Below are 14,360 nucleotides of genomic sequence, written 5' to 3' on the forward strand. Positions count from 1 at the left end.
GCGATCGAGTTCCGAACGCAGATCGGGGGACTACCGTACGAGACGACCTCAAGAAGCAATCTGCAGTGGCGCAGCAATTCTGAAGCTTTCCGAGGAGGCTACCTTCAGATCAGACCACTTGCAACTTGTTGCTTGCAACATGTTGGCCTGGGGAGTCTACATTTTAGTAGTTAAAAACATTATCAAAAAAAACAATGAAAATATTAAACAAAAACCATCTGTCCAAAATTTATTTTCTCTTGTGAATAATTATTCGTTTTATATTGAATGTTGTAATCCGCATAATAATGTACAATGCCGTTACTAATAAATTAAGATATATCTGGACAATTAAACAAGTATTTCAATTAAATTAAAATCGTTCTTGTATGTCGAAGCTTTTTATCTTCTTTAAACTAATAAGTTCATCCATATTGAACATTTGAAACCGCGTATTATTTTACAGAAGCGTTTACAAATTATAATAAAATATCTTTAGCCAACTAAAAGGTATTAAAATTTAACTTTAATATTTTTTCTTTACAAAAATCAGTCAATCCATTTAAAGACATTTGTGAAATTAAATCAATTAAATATGTAAATTTCCAGTTACCCTTACAGTTTGGCCATTTATGAATAAATTGCTAGGCTACGTTTTGGCATCCATTTGGCTGTGCACTTCAAGATACTGAGCCTATGATATCTTACCTGAACCTAAAACAGCCTTGACCTTATAATCTTTTCAACCTACTTACTAACCTTAGTGTATGTAATCTTACTCCTCGGGACGAGTCTCGCTGTAGAAGCCCAAATTCATGGTGGGAATCATGTTGCTGTAGAATGAGAGTTCTGAAGCCGAGGGACGCATTGGCGGAGGTTCTTGCACGACCGGAGCAGTCATGGCCGCGGGTGTCTGGTCGGCCATTCTGTGGGGCAAAATAGAAGCCTCCTGGGCACGCTGGGCCATCTTGTGTTGCAGCTGATGGACCTTAAGGTGATTCTCCAGCTCAATTTGATAATGGAAGCTAATGCAGCAAATCGAGCAAGTATAGCTCGGGCCATGGGCCTCCACTTCATGGCGCTGCAGTTGCTCGCGACGATTGAATCCCTGGTTGCAGATTTTGCAGGCAAACAGCGAGTCCATATGAAGAGCACGATGGCGTTGCAGGTCCCGCTCCCGTTGGAAACCGCGGTCGCAGACATCGCATCGGTAATTACGCGAGGTTTTCGTTGGTGCTGAAGTCTTTTGTTTTGCCTGGAACGCCTGCTGCTGTAGAAGCGCCGAATCGCTCTCCACTGGCGGAAGAAGTCCCATTTGCTGCTGTTGCTGCTGCTCTACGTCCCGTCTGGTGTGGACCTGCTGGTGTGCTAGCAACTTGTCCTTTCGCGAGAACGAGTAGGGGCATCGTCCACACTGAAAAGCCTTCACTTCGCCATGAGACCGCGTATGCCGCATCATTTCGACAGCCGTCTGGAAGGATCGTGGACACTGCTGGCAGACAAAAGGCTTGACGCCGCTGTGGATGCGCATGTGCTTGGTCAGATTCGTATTTCTCGAGAAGCTCTTGGAACACACGTTGCAGGTGTAGGGTCTCACGCCTGTGTGCACAATTGTGTGTTTCTTCAGATCAGACCGGCGCACAAATCCCTTTCTACAGTGGGCACACACATACGGACGCTCCGGATCGTGCAGGGTCTTAATGTGTGAAATCAAAGCAGGCCGCGTAACCACTTTCAGATTGCAGTAGGTGCAACAATACGGTGCACTGGGGTCGTGGGCATTCCGCTCGTGCTCCTGGCAGTCAGACGGAAGGGTGAAGCCGAGATCGCAGTACTGGCAGAGGAAGGCTCGTTTGGGCCTAGCCGTTGATGAGTTTGCATCGATCTTGGTGGACTTTTGAGCCGCCATCTGGGCGGCATCCATGCCCAACGGCATATCTACATCTTCGCCATTCTGTCCATCTTCTTCATCCTCTTCATCATAGTCCTCTTCATCCTCCTCGTCTTCGTCATCTTCGAATTCTCCATCTGAACAGAGTGCGAATTCATCCTCACTGGATTCCGCCAGTTTTTCCGGGTCAACGTCTATTATGATGCAGCCATCCTCGGGCACAAATTCCCCGGGATTGCCATTCAGGCCGGGCCGGTACTTAGCGTCATTCTTAATGAGGTCCTTCAACTGCTCCTGAAGCGACTGTTCTCGCTCCTGCATGCCCTTCCTCTGCTCAAAAGCATCCTCCAAGATCTCTAGGCAACTAGGGCAAATGAGATCCGACAGGCACTCATGACGATCGTACTAGACAAAATAAATTACTAAACGACCTTTTCTTGGTTTGGTCGCTTACCTGAACACCCCAAAGAATCTGGGAAATCTCCGCGATGGACACATCCTTGCAGCACTCTACGGAGCTCTCGAAAATGTTTGGTGAATTGGCATCCGTTTCGTGGTGGCAAAGTCGGCAAGTGCTTACCTCCCGCTCCGGGTTGGCATCAGGCTCCGATATAAACATCCCACGGCTTTAAGATATTCCGAAGCTCTCGGAATTTATATATTATGGCAAATATTGCAAACAAAGCCGTGCCGGCAAGAAAAAACGCGTTTAGCATTAGAGATGAGTACACACCTCACGCTAAAATCGATACTTCACTGTATTTCGCAACATGTGGCAATCGATTATCATGGGGTAATCGATTACTTTGGCACGGTGGGTGTATTTTAAAAAGAAACGCCGTTTTTATTAATTTAAATTTACTCATCAATTTTACTGAATCATATAAAATGTTCAGATTATAATATATATTTCGATTTCCGAGCATCAACAAAACGTCATTCACATCTGAAACGCAATAAGACTCTTGCGCTAAAACGCAATTAACTCTAAATTGAATATTGGGGTTGAAAATTGTATCAAGTAACAAGAAATTAACAAAACAAGAAAATTTATATTAGAAAATAAAAGTGTGTGAGGAAAAGTCACTATTTGTTTATCAATTGCCCACAGGTTTGTTCGGGTTCAGTCCACAATCATCGTGTGGCTCTCTCGGGTTTCTCAATTGCCCACGGACTTTTGGTTAAAACGGACGTCTCTTTTTGAGTGCCGGCACTCAGTCGGCGGAACGCAAAATAGCTCGAAAGCCTGTGCGAACGCGGGAAAATTCCTTTTTGTGATTAAGGATCAAGTGCTTAGTGGGTTAATATACTACAGTGCGGTTCTTGTTTGTTTTCAATTATATACAAGACGTTTAGTGCAATTTATTGCACTGCAGATGCTGCAAATTAAACTAAACACACACACACACATCGGTAAAACAACTGTTACGCCCACGCAGCACTAAAAACAAAAGTAACGGGGAGAGAACTAAAGCCGGAGCAACAATTTTCCACCCACAAGTGGGCAAAAAACTGTTTCGTGAGTTTGTACTATTTAAGTTGTTGTTGTTTCCCCACGTTCTGTCTTTATTATGCTCCTTTTCTTTGTCCTCATCCCCTCTTGTTCCTCTACCTCTTCTCTCTTGTCTCGTAAGGTGTGTGTGTTATTCCAGCAGGAATAAAAACAACAGCAACCCCATGTACATTTATTACTCTCTTTCCCAATGCACAGGAAACACATTTTTTTTATTTAATTTAATTTAAGGTTTATTGTGTCTATATAGAACTAATCAAGCATCAACCAGTGAAAGATAAATGTGTTTGCCATTATATTTTTGTTTAACAAACCTCATTTCAATTTTACCAACAAAGAAATATTCGTATTTCAAAATAGGTGTCTAAATAATCTAATTAGATTAAAAAGATTGAACTATTAAAGAAAATGTATAATATCCAAATACTTTTCGAAATGTATTTCTTTCTGTGTCCGGCCCATCATCCTGTTGACGCCGTTTTCTTTTAGTCCCGAGCTTTGCCCTTGCGCTCTTTAAGTCCCCAGAGTTTTATTTTTTTTGGTCGCCTGGGCCTGTTGATTTTAGGTTATTGGGACTTCGTACCTTCCATCGTTGCCATGCCGGGTGAAATAATGGTTTTGTGTTTAATAATTTAAAGCCTTAATAAGAAAAAAGGGAATTTTTAATATTATGTGTTGCGGCAAAACCAATGCTTCTATAAAACTTTGTACTCACTTAAGATTTTTAAACGTACAGGTCTTTTTAAAGGGATGATATCACCGTACTTAATCAATAATAGGCACCACATGCGATGCTACTCGATATTGTGTATAGCTTACGGGACTCTGGTTAATTTAATATTTTCACTCGAATACAAATACTATAAACATAGCTTATATGCCAAACGCCAGACACATAAATGGTGTCAACTTTTGTGTACCTTTCAAAAACAACAGAAGATTTAAGTTCTAATCATTTCACACGTTAATTACGCGTGAGACAATGATCATTCGATGAAGTCCGACCGCCAGATCAAAACAGTGCAATGAGTCAGGTTTGGTTTCTATTTTGTAGATTTCCTCTCATCAGACTATGCACTCGTTGACTTTGAACTTGACTCAAAGCGCTGACGCTAAATTGGCTGGCAAATTGAAGCTACCGGGAGATCCAGAGGCCGGTCGGATGTTAGTTGTTCTCCACGCCCGTCACATGCGTACAATCGCTGTAATAATAATAATGCCTATCGTTTTTAAGCGTGGAATCATGCCACAATCTTATCAGCAAAATAAGCTTATGCTAGCTGAATGAATCAATGTTCAGTTGTCACGCACACAGAAAGCTCAGCTGCGATGTCGAAAAGATAATGAAAGCCGCCAAATCGTTCAGTTTTACCCCCTTCGCAATATGGAAACGGACAACTGTAAACACAAAGTGAAACATTTTTCGTTTGCAAAATGTTTTCAGCACATTAACAGTAATGCTTGAATTAATACAATACATAGTTCACTCCACAGCAGTTTGCACATAACTTTTGATTTGTTGCTGGTGAGATCTCTAAAGCCGACAAACACAACTCCCTCACATTGATACTAAGGCCTATTTACTTACCAAAATAATCAAAATGTTTTCAAAACCTTTTTTGCTTTACACTTGCTTAAACATTTCAATCAAACAAAAATTGAAATCATTTCTTCCAAGGTTTTGTTGATTTAAAATTTATTAAGCCAAAAATCCCGTTACATAACTATAAACATGGAAAGGTATAAATGTCGATAAATACCTGGAAATTTTATGGCAAACCGTTGGTTTTCTGTAGAACTATAAACATTAGCCCTTGCAAATAATATTCAAAGTTAGCCGTCACAATATGGAGACGGAAAAATACAAAGAAACACTCATTAGTATTTTCGTACCTGTCCAAACAAAAATCAATAAAAATCCAAGGCAGCGGTAACCATCTGATCTGGACGCTTGATTAAACGTATTCAACATTCATCACGTAATTACTCCCCAAAAGGTCACACCAATATCAACAGTTCAACATTAATCTAAAGCTCTAATGGCCGAAAATTGTATCTGTAACGATAATTATAATTGCCATAATTGTTATTGCCAACATTAGAAGTTGTTTCGTAAATAATTTACAAGTTAAGTTTATTATGAGTGACTTCCAGTTCAAATAAACAATTGATTAGAGCTCTACTGTTGCCGGGTAAATTTAATATTAAGAAGATGTAGCCATAAAGATAAAAGGACCATGTGATGAATTTTGGGACAAAAAGTATAGTAATCTCAAGTAGCCTTCTAATTTGTTAAGTACACTTAACAACAATTCCTATGTCGTTACTAGTAATTTGCGTCAAATGTTGAATAATATTCGCAGCTTTCTAGGCTTTATTGCTTGAGTAATGGGTTGTAGAGTGAATATGTCCATAAAGATGAGCTTCGACCTCTATGTCACACTCTGGTCTGTGGGTAATTAGCTCATTTCCTAATTGTTTCACCAAAAGTTACCCTCTCTGAAAAAAAATTAAAGTTGCCATAAACAGTTCCCGTGTACCTCCATTATTGTAGTTTTTTCCCAATTTATAGATAAACCCAACATAAGTATTTTATTATAACTTCCAATCTTTTAATCAAGTTGATTATTGACTTTCATAAATAATAAAAAAACGGTTCTTGTGGGTGCTAGGTGTTGTAGCTATAAAAAGATTACCATACCCCAAACAACAGTAATCTATAAAAAAAAATACATACCCCTTTGTGCGCCACTTTAGCCATATCGCCAACACTTGATTACTATTCTGATCTTTCAAATCTTTGTACCCCTACTCGTCATTGCTTTACCAAAGTTCAGTGCCTTAATCCAAACAATAGCAACTGGTAAAATTCTGATAAGCTATTCGCAACTGCCAATATTAACGGGCCCACCAACAAATTATGGGACTCTTCAGTTTTATTTGCCCGATTGGCCGAAGCGGACGTGTGCCGACCTTGTTAAGGCATTAAAGAGGTTTGTTTGTAGAGGGATAATCATGAATTTATAATCAATCTTGACCTATCTAAAGTAGTTGGCAATAATCATGAATTTATAATCATTCTTCAGCTATCTAAAGTAGCTGGCAATAAAGCATTGAATCTAACAAAAATTGTTCAGTTTTGAATCAGCATTAATGTAAAGAGTTAAGAAACGCATCACATGAACATTTATTGACCAATCAAAGCAGTAAACAAATTATAGTGAATTGAAAATAATTTTCATAGTACCTGCTATCAAACAATCCCAAGTCAGTTGACAAGCTCTATTACTAGAGTTTAAGTCAATAATAAAAATAATTGCAATCAGCTGAGTCACTTGTGATTTTCCCTGTTATAATAGTAAGTTGCCAATCCAGAAAAGATCGATATGACCATAATTTTAATAAACTAAAAGTGAAATGAATATGTACACAACAATGCTTAGTTTTAGAGAGCGTAGCATTATGTGTCCGGAACTAAACCCGAAATTTTCATAACTCAGTTTCATAAAATTCTTGCCAACCAAAAATAGGTTTAGTGCCCCAAGTTTACAAAACACGAACCATTATTTTAATTAAACTAATTCTTATTAATTGTTTTTTTTAGTAAAAATACCTTTGGGATTGAACACCGTCCCAAAATGGCTTGCACATGCGAAGTAATTGGCCTTGCCTGCGTGGTCGCTCTCATACTAAGTGCTTCTGCCAAAGCTCCTTATCAGATGCGCATGGTCCTAATATTCTTTGGAGCGGGTGCAGTAGTCCTTATTTGTGTTCCATTTATGATTCTGCGACCGAGAGACTATCGAAATGCGCTGTAAGTATTAATCGCATTGCTTATTATGATTATTTTATCGTTTTTACCTGAGTAAAGAAGAAAAATACCCAAATTTTTATAAACAACTCAAAAATGTACTTTTAATTTTATTTTTGCAGCATCCCATCTTGGTTCTTCCGGCAGCTGTGTAGTCTGATGGGCATAACCATGGAGGTTCGTGGCTTGGAGAATGTGCGTAAGGACCACGGAGCTGTGGTGATCATGAACCACCAGAGTGCGGTGGATCTGTTGGTTTTGGCATACCTGTGGCCGGTAATCGGTCGGGCGACGGTCGTATCTAAAAAGGAGGTCCTCTACATTCCGTTCTTCGGCATCGGAGCGTGGCTCTGGGGAACTCTGTACATTAACAGGTCCCGCAAGACCGACAGCATCCACTCACTGCAAAAGGAGGCAAAAGCGATACAGGAACGCAATTGCAAATTGCTACTCTTCCCGGAGGGCACACGCAACACCAAAGACTCGCTGCTTCCCTTTAAGAAGGGCTCCTTCCACATCGCACTTCAGGGCAAAAGTCCTATCCAGCCGGTGGTCATATCGAAGTACTCATTTATGGACGACGAGAAGAAGACCTTCCGGCCGGGCCACGCCATTATCCACATCCTTCCCGAGGTGCCCACCGATAACTATGAAAAGGAAAACGTCCAGCAGCTGATTGACGAGTGCTACTCCATCATGCAAACCGAATACACAAAGCTGAGCAAAGAAGGCCTGGCCTTGAGCGCTAAGAAACAGGCATAGAACTGTATAGGATACGATTTAACTCAGGTTACATGGAAATAACACCCAGATATACACAAGTTCCTGCTTGGGAGATTTAAATTATATTTGATCTACAAGATTTGTCTAAACCTGAATGAGAGGAATCAAAAGCAACGGAATCCGGATTTGGGAGGGACGTGGAACCAATTGCCTAGTATTAAGTTACACAATATCATTCTATGGGTGTGTTTTCGATTAATATTAACTGTTTTACCTCCAGTACATGCATGTGTATGCCTAGAGCTTTTTATGACAAAACCAAAATCAAAACCAACTTTTACAAAAGGAAAAACACATTTGCTAATAATATAATGGCTTATATGGCTTATATGGCTTACATGGCTTATATGTGAATAATGAAATGAGACCTATTTAATAAAAAGTTCCCAATGAACAATAAAACAGAACACATTTTCAAAGGAATAGTTTAAATTCCCGTTTCGACTTATATACTGCTTGCAATAACTACACAACTTTTGGTAGTTTCAGCAAGATAGCTTTAAAACTGAGAAACTAGCTTGCGACACATAACAAATGCGTATTAATGTGTGGAGAAGGGGGGTGAGAGGGGGAAGTCTAGTGTACCCCCAAAGGGGGGGGCTAATTGCAATGACTTCAGCAAGGGAAGGCCCCACTTCGATTTCCATTTTTCATTTCCAAGAAATTCGCTTAGTTTGTGGGTGGTCAGCGATCGTAGATCGTTCAAAGCCCTCCGGGGGCATTTGCTTGCATTTTTAATTCGTTTTTAATCAACTATATACATATATACTTTATGGGGTCTGAGGTGTCTCCTTCACTGCATTACAAACTTCTGACTGAAATTATAATACCCTTTGCTCTGCAGGGGTATAAAAAAATGTAAAAAAAATCTACTTCGCCCAACTACTTGCTAGAAGCAGAAATTCTCACATGTTCAAATGTTGTGAGCAACGGTAGCCAACAGGTGAATTAGTAAGATTAACTGGAATAATTTAAAAAACAGGTTTGGTATGATGCAATTTAAGTAAGCAATCTTTTCAAACGTCAGTTTTCAGCTCGCAATTAAATAGGTTTCATTTAAATTTTCTTTTGTATTGGCGCGCTTTATAGGCTGCCTATCAATTTATCGATTTACGTTTTCACTTACGTTTTCTTGTTTTCATCACGTATCGTAGACGCAATGGGTGTCGCTTTTCGATGTTATAGTCAACAAGTGTGCGATGCAATGGAAGCCCCCGAAATAAAATTAGAAATTGTGGATGATGTACCGCCAGAAGACAACCAGTCTAGTCAGAAATTGGAACCAAAAGAAACTTTTGCAAAACACCAGGAGAAACTGTACGAAATCAACAGAATACAAGCATTTAAAGATGTTCCCTTTCTGCTAAAGCGCATGGAGCCGGAAGACATGACCGTGACTTATGGAGAAGCGGTGGAAAAAGTGCAGACAATGCTGAATTTTTTAAAAAGCAATCAAGTTCCTGAAGGAGCAGGAATTGCCCTCCGCATCACGGAACACACGCCAACCTCATGTCTTCTAATTCTTACGTATGAAACGTTAATTGTTTATTATAGTACTTCTTAATCATTATTAACTTACAGAATACTAAACCATAAATGCTACTTTTTCCCGACGGACAAGATGATGCTGTCACAGGCGCTCTACGAACAGATGTCCTTGGCGGGAGTGGAATATCTGCTGGTCAACAAGCATTTGGCTGTTGGAACTTTAAACTTTATACGTCTGGGCTGCATCACGGCTTTTAACGAAGAGTGCAAGCTGTACAAGGTTAAGCACAAGCCCACCGATGCTGTCGTCCTGGCCAAGCGAACCCTTCCCCCCAATATGTGCTACACTATTACCACAACAGGAAGTACCGGTTGCCCCAAGCTCATATACGTTCCCTACGAATGCATCGCCCCAAATATAGTGGCGCTTAGGTAACAAATCGAATTATATAATAATGTCCAGCTAATCAATGTCATGCCTTCCAAGCCAGAAGCTAAACGTCTCCATGGCCGACATAATTTATCTGGGAACACCTTGCACATTCGATCCATTTGTGGTCGAGTTCTTTTTGGCCCTGCAAAATGGAGCTACTTTACTGATCAGTCGTCACTCGATGAGAGACTCTCCCAGCAAGGTGCTAAGTGATCTATTTCCCGACAACCTTTCCAAGCCGGGAATCAGCATACTGCAGATGACCCCGTCGCTGTTCCGGCAATTTGGAGCCACTTCTATCAGAGACCGAATATTGGTTAACTCTAGTTCACTGAGGTGCGATATGATTAGGGTTATCATAAGATAGGGTTAGTTGCCAAACGAAATTAAGTAAATACTAGTTAATCTAATCGTTCTTATCCATAACATAACTGTGTCCTAATTGTATACATTATTTCAGAGTTCTGCTCCTGGGCGGCGAGACATTTCCCTCCAACGCTGAGCTAATTACTTGGATGAATCCATGTGTTCTGTTGCAAAAACATATTTGCAATATCTATGGAATCACTGAGTTATCCTGCTGGAGCCTCCTTCACATCGTTCAGTCCCTACAAACTCAAGTACCCTTGGGCAAGCCCATTGAAGACGATACGGTCCTTAGAATTCAATGGCAGGACGATGGGGATTCCCCAAACGGCGAGCTCTTTTTAGGCAGTGCCTCACGGCGTTGCTATATACCAGAAATAGATGATGCAGTGGAAACTGCAAGAGAGAATTCCGGAGTTTGCTTCAGAGCTACTGGGGACCTGGTGACAAGGCTTAAAGATGGAACCCTGTTCTACGAGGAGAGAGCAAACGATGTGGTGAAGCGAGCCGGTAACCGTATCAGCTTGGGTGAGAACTTATCCAGTATATAACAAGTCCAGAAATGTTATCACAAAAAATTGCAGGTTCAATGACTCGCAAAATTCAAAAATGTCTGCTTAGCAGCGAGCTGGTCACTTGCATATGGCTGGAGGACCTGCAAAAGGTCATCTGCTGCATTCGAACACCGCTCTCGAAGTCCAGAGTTCAACAGAGGGCTCAAACTTTTGATATCCTCTCCAAGGTGTCCATTGCGGAGCAACCAGATAGGTTTATCTATCTGCAAAACTTTCCCTGCAATGTCCATGGCAAATTGGATAAACAACAGCTGCTCAAGGAATGCATTCCCCTCGCTCAACCCGCTCAGGAAATATTGAAGAGCTATCTGCACGATAGACTAGAATGTGTGGAGGAAACGGAAGCGAAGAGGCAACGACTTGAGGGCAGCAATCCCAGCGGTTACGACTTGAGCTTTCGCCAGGCGGGTGGAACATCGTTTCATGCCATCACTATTTGCCGAGAGATCGGCCAGCAGATGTGCATCGATGACGAGCAGAGGCACTTGTTTGAGATGCTACTGGACGAGAACGTTCCGCTGCGAACAGTTATACGGTTCTTGGATACGGCCAAGTTGGTCGCCACTAACTTCAAAAGGAAACCTGTTGAACAGGCGGTTGTTAGTTCCTGCCCTGCCGGACTGGTAATCAAACGGATTGAACAGCCGGTCCCAAAACTTCTGTTCCACTGGAAGGCGAACTTTGAGAAGTGCGTGGACTCGCCAGTGACCGAATATGAAGGACGATACATTTGCGTGGGCGCACATTCCAAAATTCTGCGAACTTTTGATCCCCGAACGGGCATAGAGCAAAGTATAGTCAGGCTACCCGACCGTATCGAGTGCAAAGTGACGTTTCTTAGTGAGCAGCTTGCAATGGTCGGCTGCTACGATGGTTGCCTCTATGGCTTTAATCCCCAAAACGGCGACATTGTGTTTCGTGTGGGTATTGGTGGCATGATTAAATCCCAGCCCTTGCTCACCGCCGACGGCCGTCGGATAATAGTATGCAGCTATGCAGAAGACTATAATGTCTATTGCTTATCTGCGGAACGGCAGGAGGTGCTGTGGTGTCTAAAAATTGGTGAGAAACCGATCTTCGCCAGCCCTCTTGAGTTGGCCGGCGAACAGTCACTTATTATTTGCACCTTGGACGGAAGTTATTCGCGAGTCGCCATCACAGATGGCTCCGTTGAGTGGACGCAGAAGCTTAGGGAGCCGATCTTTTCCACTCCCGTCCTAATGGAACCCAAGTCCAACATCTTTCTGAGCGCCGAAGTTGCTGGGCGTGTGCACGCCTGTCATGTGGGCAACGGAAAAATTGTAAGTAATCTTTGTTTATTTCTAGTTTCAAATCTATAAAAATCAATTTCGATTTTAAGTTGGGAACCTACAACACAGAGGGCAACATTTTCTCATCGCTGGTGGTCAAGACCCCACCCACCTTGATGGGACACGCCTTTGTCGTTTTCGGCTGTATCGATCAGCATGTTTATTGCCTGCGTTGCAAAACTGGATACGGACGGACCTCAGTTGACTTTGAACTTCTGTGGAGGATAAAAGTGGGAGCACCCATTTATGCAACGCCTAGTTTGCTCACTGTGCAACCGTACGGGGTTTTGGTTTGGTGCGCAGCCACAGATGGACGCGTTGTACTGATTGACTTCGGAAAAGGCGAGATACAGTGGTCGGATAAACTTCCCGGCGAAGTGTTTTCCAGTGCGTGCTATATTGAAAGCCTGCGACGAGTGTATGTGGGATGCCGTGACAATTTTCTATACTGTCTTGGCATATAGAAGAACACACAAAAGAATTCCATTTAAAAACTGTAAATAATTTGAAACGTGCCTTAAAATAGCTAACACTAATTGGAAATAATTAGTTCAATATACAAAATAATTTAATATTAAGAATTAAAATTCGAATTTTAAGTTCAGATAAATGTTAATTTTTGTTGTTTTACAAACCTTTTTTATATTTTTTACCAAAACAAATGAAAAAGTAAACGTATACCAAAACAAATTAATAAATATTCATATGTCCTTTAAAATTTTTTATGAATTTGAAGAGCAAGTTTCGCTCGAAACATAGTGAATCATAATAGAGATTTTTAGTACCAGCGTACGCTTAAGTAACCAAATCATAAAAAGTCATGAATATTTATTTGCTTATATTTTTATTTTAAGATGACATTTACAATATGATTATTTTGAAGATGGTACAATGCGTATTGATTTTTGTTTTTAAGCTGGACAGATATGATCCACTGTTCCTTCGGTGGATTCGTCGGAGCAGTTATCAATCCAAATCAATCCGCACTTGCTGCACCGATGGCAACACATTGATGTAGCCGAAGACTTTGGACTCCTGCCCTCCTCCTGCTCCTCTTGGATGTCCTGGAGAGCCTGTCGTTCACGGTGCGTTTGTCTTGGAGCCCTGAATAGCGCACTTAGCGATCTCCTCCTTTTTGGAGCCTTGCGATTTTGATCTTTCCGCTGCGCTCGTTCTTCCGCTTTTTTGGCAAGCTGATCTTTTTTTTTCTGCTTACGGATTTTTGCCAGGAGTATTTCAGTCGGCGTCTTTTCCAGTTTGGCAATGTAGGCTGCCAAAATCTCCCGCCTTTTCGCAACAAAGTCTGCGGTAAAGTCCGTACGTTCAGTATAACAGCTTTCAAATGAAGTTTTTGATAGTACCTCGGCTTCTGCTAGTCGGGTCTCGTTTTTAGCCTTCATTTTTCGTATCCTTCTTTGTCTCGATTGCAATACCAATTGATTGCTTATGTACTGAAAATTTCGCTCTAAAACCGGAAGCATTTCCTCAAATTTTTCATCCGAGATGGGTTTCCCTTGAGATAATATCAGCACGTTGAAGTGCTGAGGATCATACTTATATCTTTTAAAGATTTCGAGATCACCTGGTTTTGTAGGCACTTCCCTGTGCATAATCATGTTTCCCATTCGCTCCAGGTCCTTGTCAAATTTCCTTGATCTTAAGGCCTCCATTTGCAACCGTACAAAGGTTTCGTGGATAGGTTTTGTCGAGGAAGTGTCTAAATGGGATAACCTTTTAGGAATTCCCAAAGAGCCCAAGTTAGTAGAAGAAACAAAGTTATTGCGAATTTGTGACCTTCTGCTTCCTATTGAGGAACTGTCGTCGTCAATGTCGTTTTTATGATACTTAATATGATTGTACAGGACCTTTTGGACATTGTGAAGATAACGCCACTTGAGAATTCGCTTCAGTTTCTGGATATCCTCGGGGCTATGCGCATAACTAAACCACTCTTTGTAATTATCCACCAAATCGTGCCACACTGCATTAATTCGATCACCATATTTAATCTTGGATATTGTTCCCAAAAATGTGTTCAAAGACATTCTAGCGAGATCGATTTTTTTGTTCAATCTTTTTCGCTCATTTAAATGTACTCCCTTATCTTCGAACAATCTGTTAATAATGTTATCAGCTACTAACGACATTGGCGGTAGGGTATCATGTAAAAAACTTTCCGTCGATTTTACTGGAGATTTTTCTAATAATGAT

The 14,360-nt window shown here is 41.1% G+C and overlaps 4 protein-coding genes across 9 annotated transcripts; 2 read left to right on the forward strand and 2 right to left on the reverse strand.

Annotated features, from left to right (window-relative positions):
- Positions 1–201: 201 nt before the first annotated feature.
- On the reverse strand, positions 202–2,910 carry LOC108100981 (zinc finger protein 883). Of its 2 annotated transcripts, XM_017205138.2 has the most exons (3): positions 2,451–2,469; positions 2,325–2,380; positions 202–2,275 (listed from the first exon to the last, which is right to left on the reverse strand). In XM_017205138.2, the coding sequence occupies exon 3, from the start codon at positions 2,189–2,191 to the stop codon at positions 755–757; it is 1,437 nt and encodes a 478-aa protein (XP_017060627.1). In that variant the 5' UTR covers positions 2,192–2,275; positions 2,325–2,380; positions 2,451–2,469; the 3' UTR covers positions 202–754. The 2 variants fall into 2 exon arrangements, with proteins under 2 accessions (XP_017060627.1, XP_017060626.1); XM_017205137.2 differs by having other exon boundaries at positions 2,325–2,910.
- Positions 2,911–3,026: 116 nt separating this feature from the next.
- Positions 3,027–8,384, forward strand: LOC108100982 (1-acyl-sn-glycerol-3-phosphate acyltransferase alpha). 3 transcript variants are annotated; one of them, XM_017205139.2, is made up of 3 exons: positions 3,027–3,389; positions 6,988–7,197; positions 7,317–8,384. In XM_017205139.2, the coding sequence occupies exons 2-3, from the start codon at positions 7,022–7,024 to the stop codon at positions 7,954–7,956; spliced, it is 816 nt and encodes a 271-aa protein (XP_017060628.1). In that variant the 5' UTR covers positions 3,027–3,389; positions 6,988–7,021; the 3' UTR covers positions 7,957–8,384. The 3 variants fall into 3 exon arrangements, with proteins under 3 accessions (XP_017060628.1, XP_017060629.1, XP_017060630.1); XM_017205140.2 differs by lacking the exon at positions 3,027–3,389 and adding an exon at positions 6,852–6,913; XM_017205141.2 differs by lacking the exon at positions 3,027–3,389 and adding an exon at positions 6,911–6,927.
- A 766-nt stretch (positions 8,385–9,150) lies between these two features.
- Positions 9,151–12,783, forward strand: LOC108101002 (beta-alanine-activating enzyme). 3 transcript variants are annotated; one of them, XM_017205168.2, is made up of 6 exons: positions 9,151–9,504; positions 9,559–9,897; positions 9,953–10,234; positions 10,359–10,792; positions 10,849–12,140; positions 12,200–12,783. In XM_017205168.2, the coding sequence occupies exons 1-6, from the start codon at positions 9,182–9,184 to the stop codon at positions 12,611–12,613; spliced, it is 3,084 nt and encodes a 1,027-aa protein (XP_017060657.2). In that variant the 5' UTR covers positions 9,151–9,181; the 3' UTR covers positions 12,614–12,783. The 3 variants fall into 3 exon arrangements, with proteins under 3 accessions (XP_017060657.2, XP_017060658.1, XP_017060659.1); XM_017205169.2 differs by lacking the exon at positions 9,151–9,504 and having other exon boundaries at positions 9,810–9,897; positions 9,957–10,234; XM_017205170.2 differs by lacking the exons at positions 9,151–9,504; positions 9,559–9,897 and having other exon boundaries at positions 10,170–10,266.
- A 38-nt stretch (positions 12,784–12,821) lies between these two features.
- LOC108100939 lies at positions 12,822–14,194 on the reverse strand. The gene has a single exon (XM_017205084.2). It carries the CDS (start codon positions 14,192–14,194, stop codon positions 13,061–13,063), a length of 1,134 nt encoding a protein of 377 aa, XP_017060573.1. The 3' UTR covers positions 12,822–13,060.
- Between the last annotated feature and the right edge of the window lie 166 nt (positions 14,195–14,360).

Source organism: Drosophila ficusphila, unplaced genomic scaffold (genome assembly GCF_018152265.1).
Source record: "Drosophila ficusphila isolate 14025-0441.05 unplaced genomic scaffold, ASM1815226v1 contig_795, whole genome shotgun sequence".
Taxonomy (NCBI): Eukaryota; Metazoa; Arthropoda; class Insecta; order Diptera; family Drosophilidae; genus Drosophila; species Drosophila ficusphila.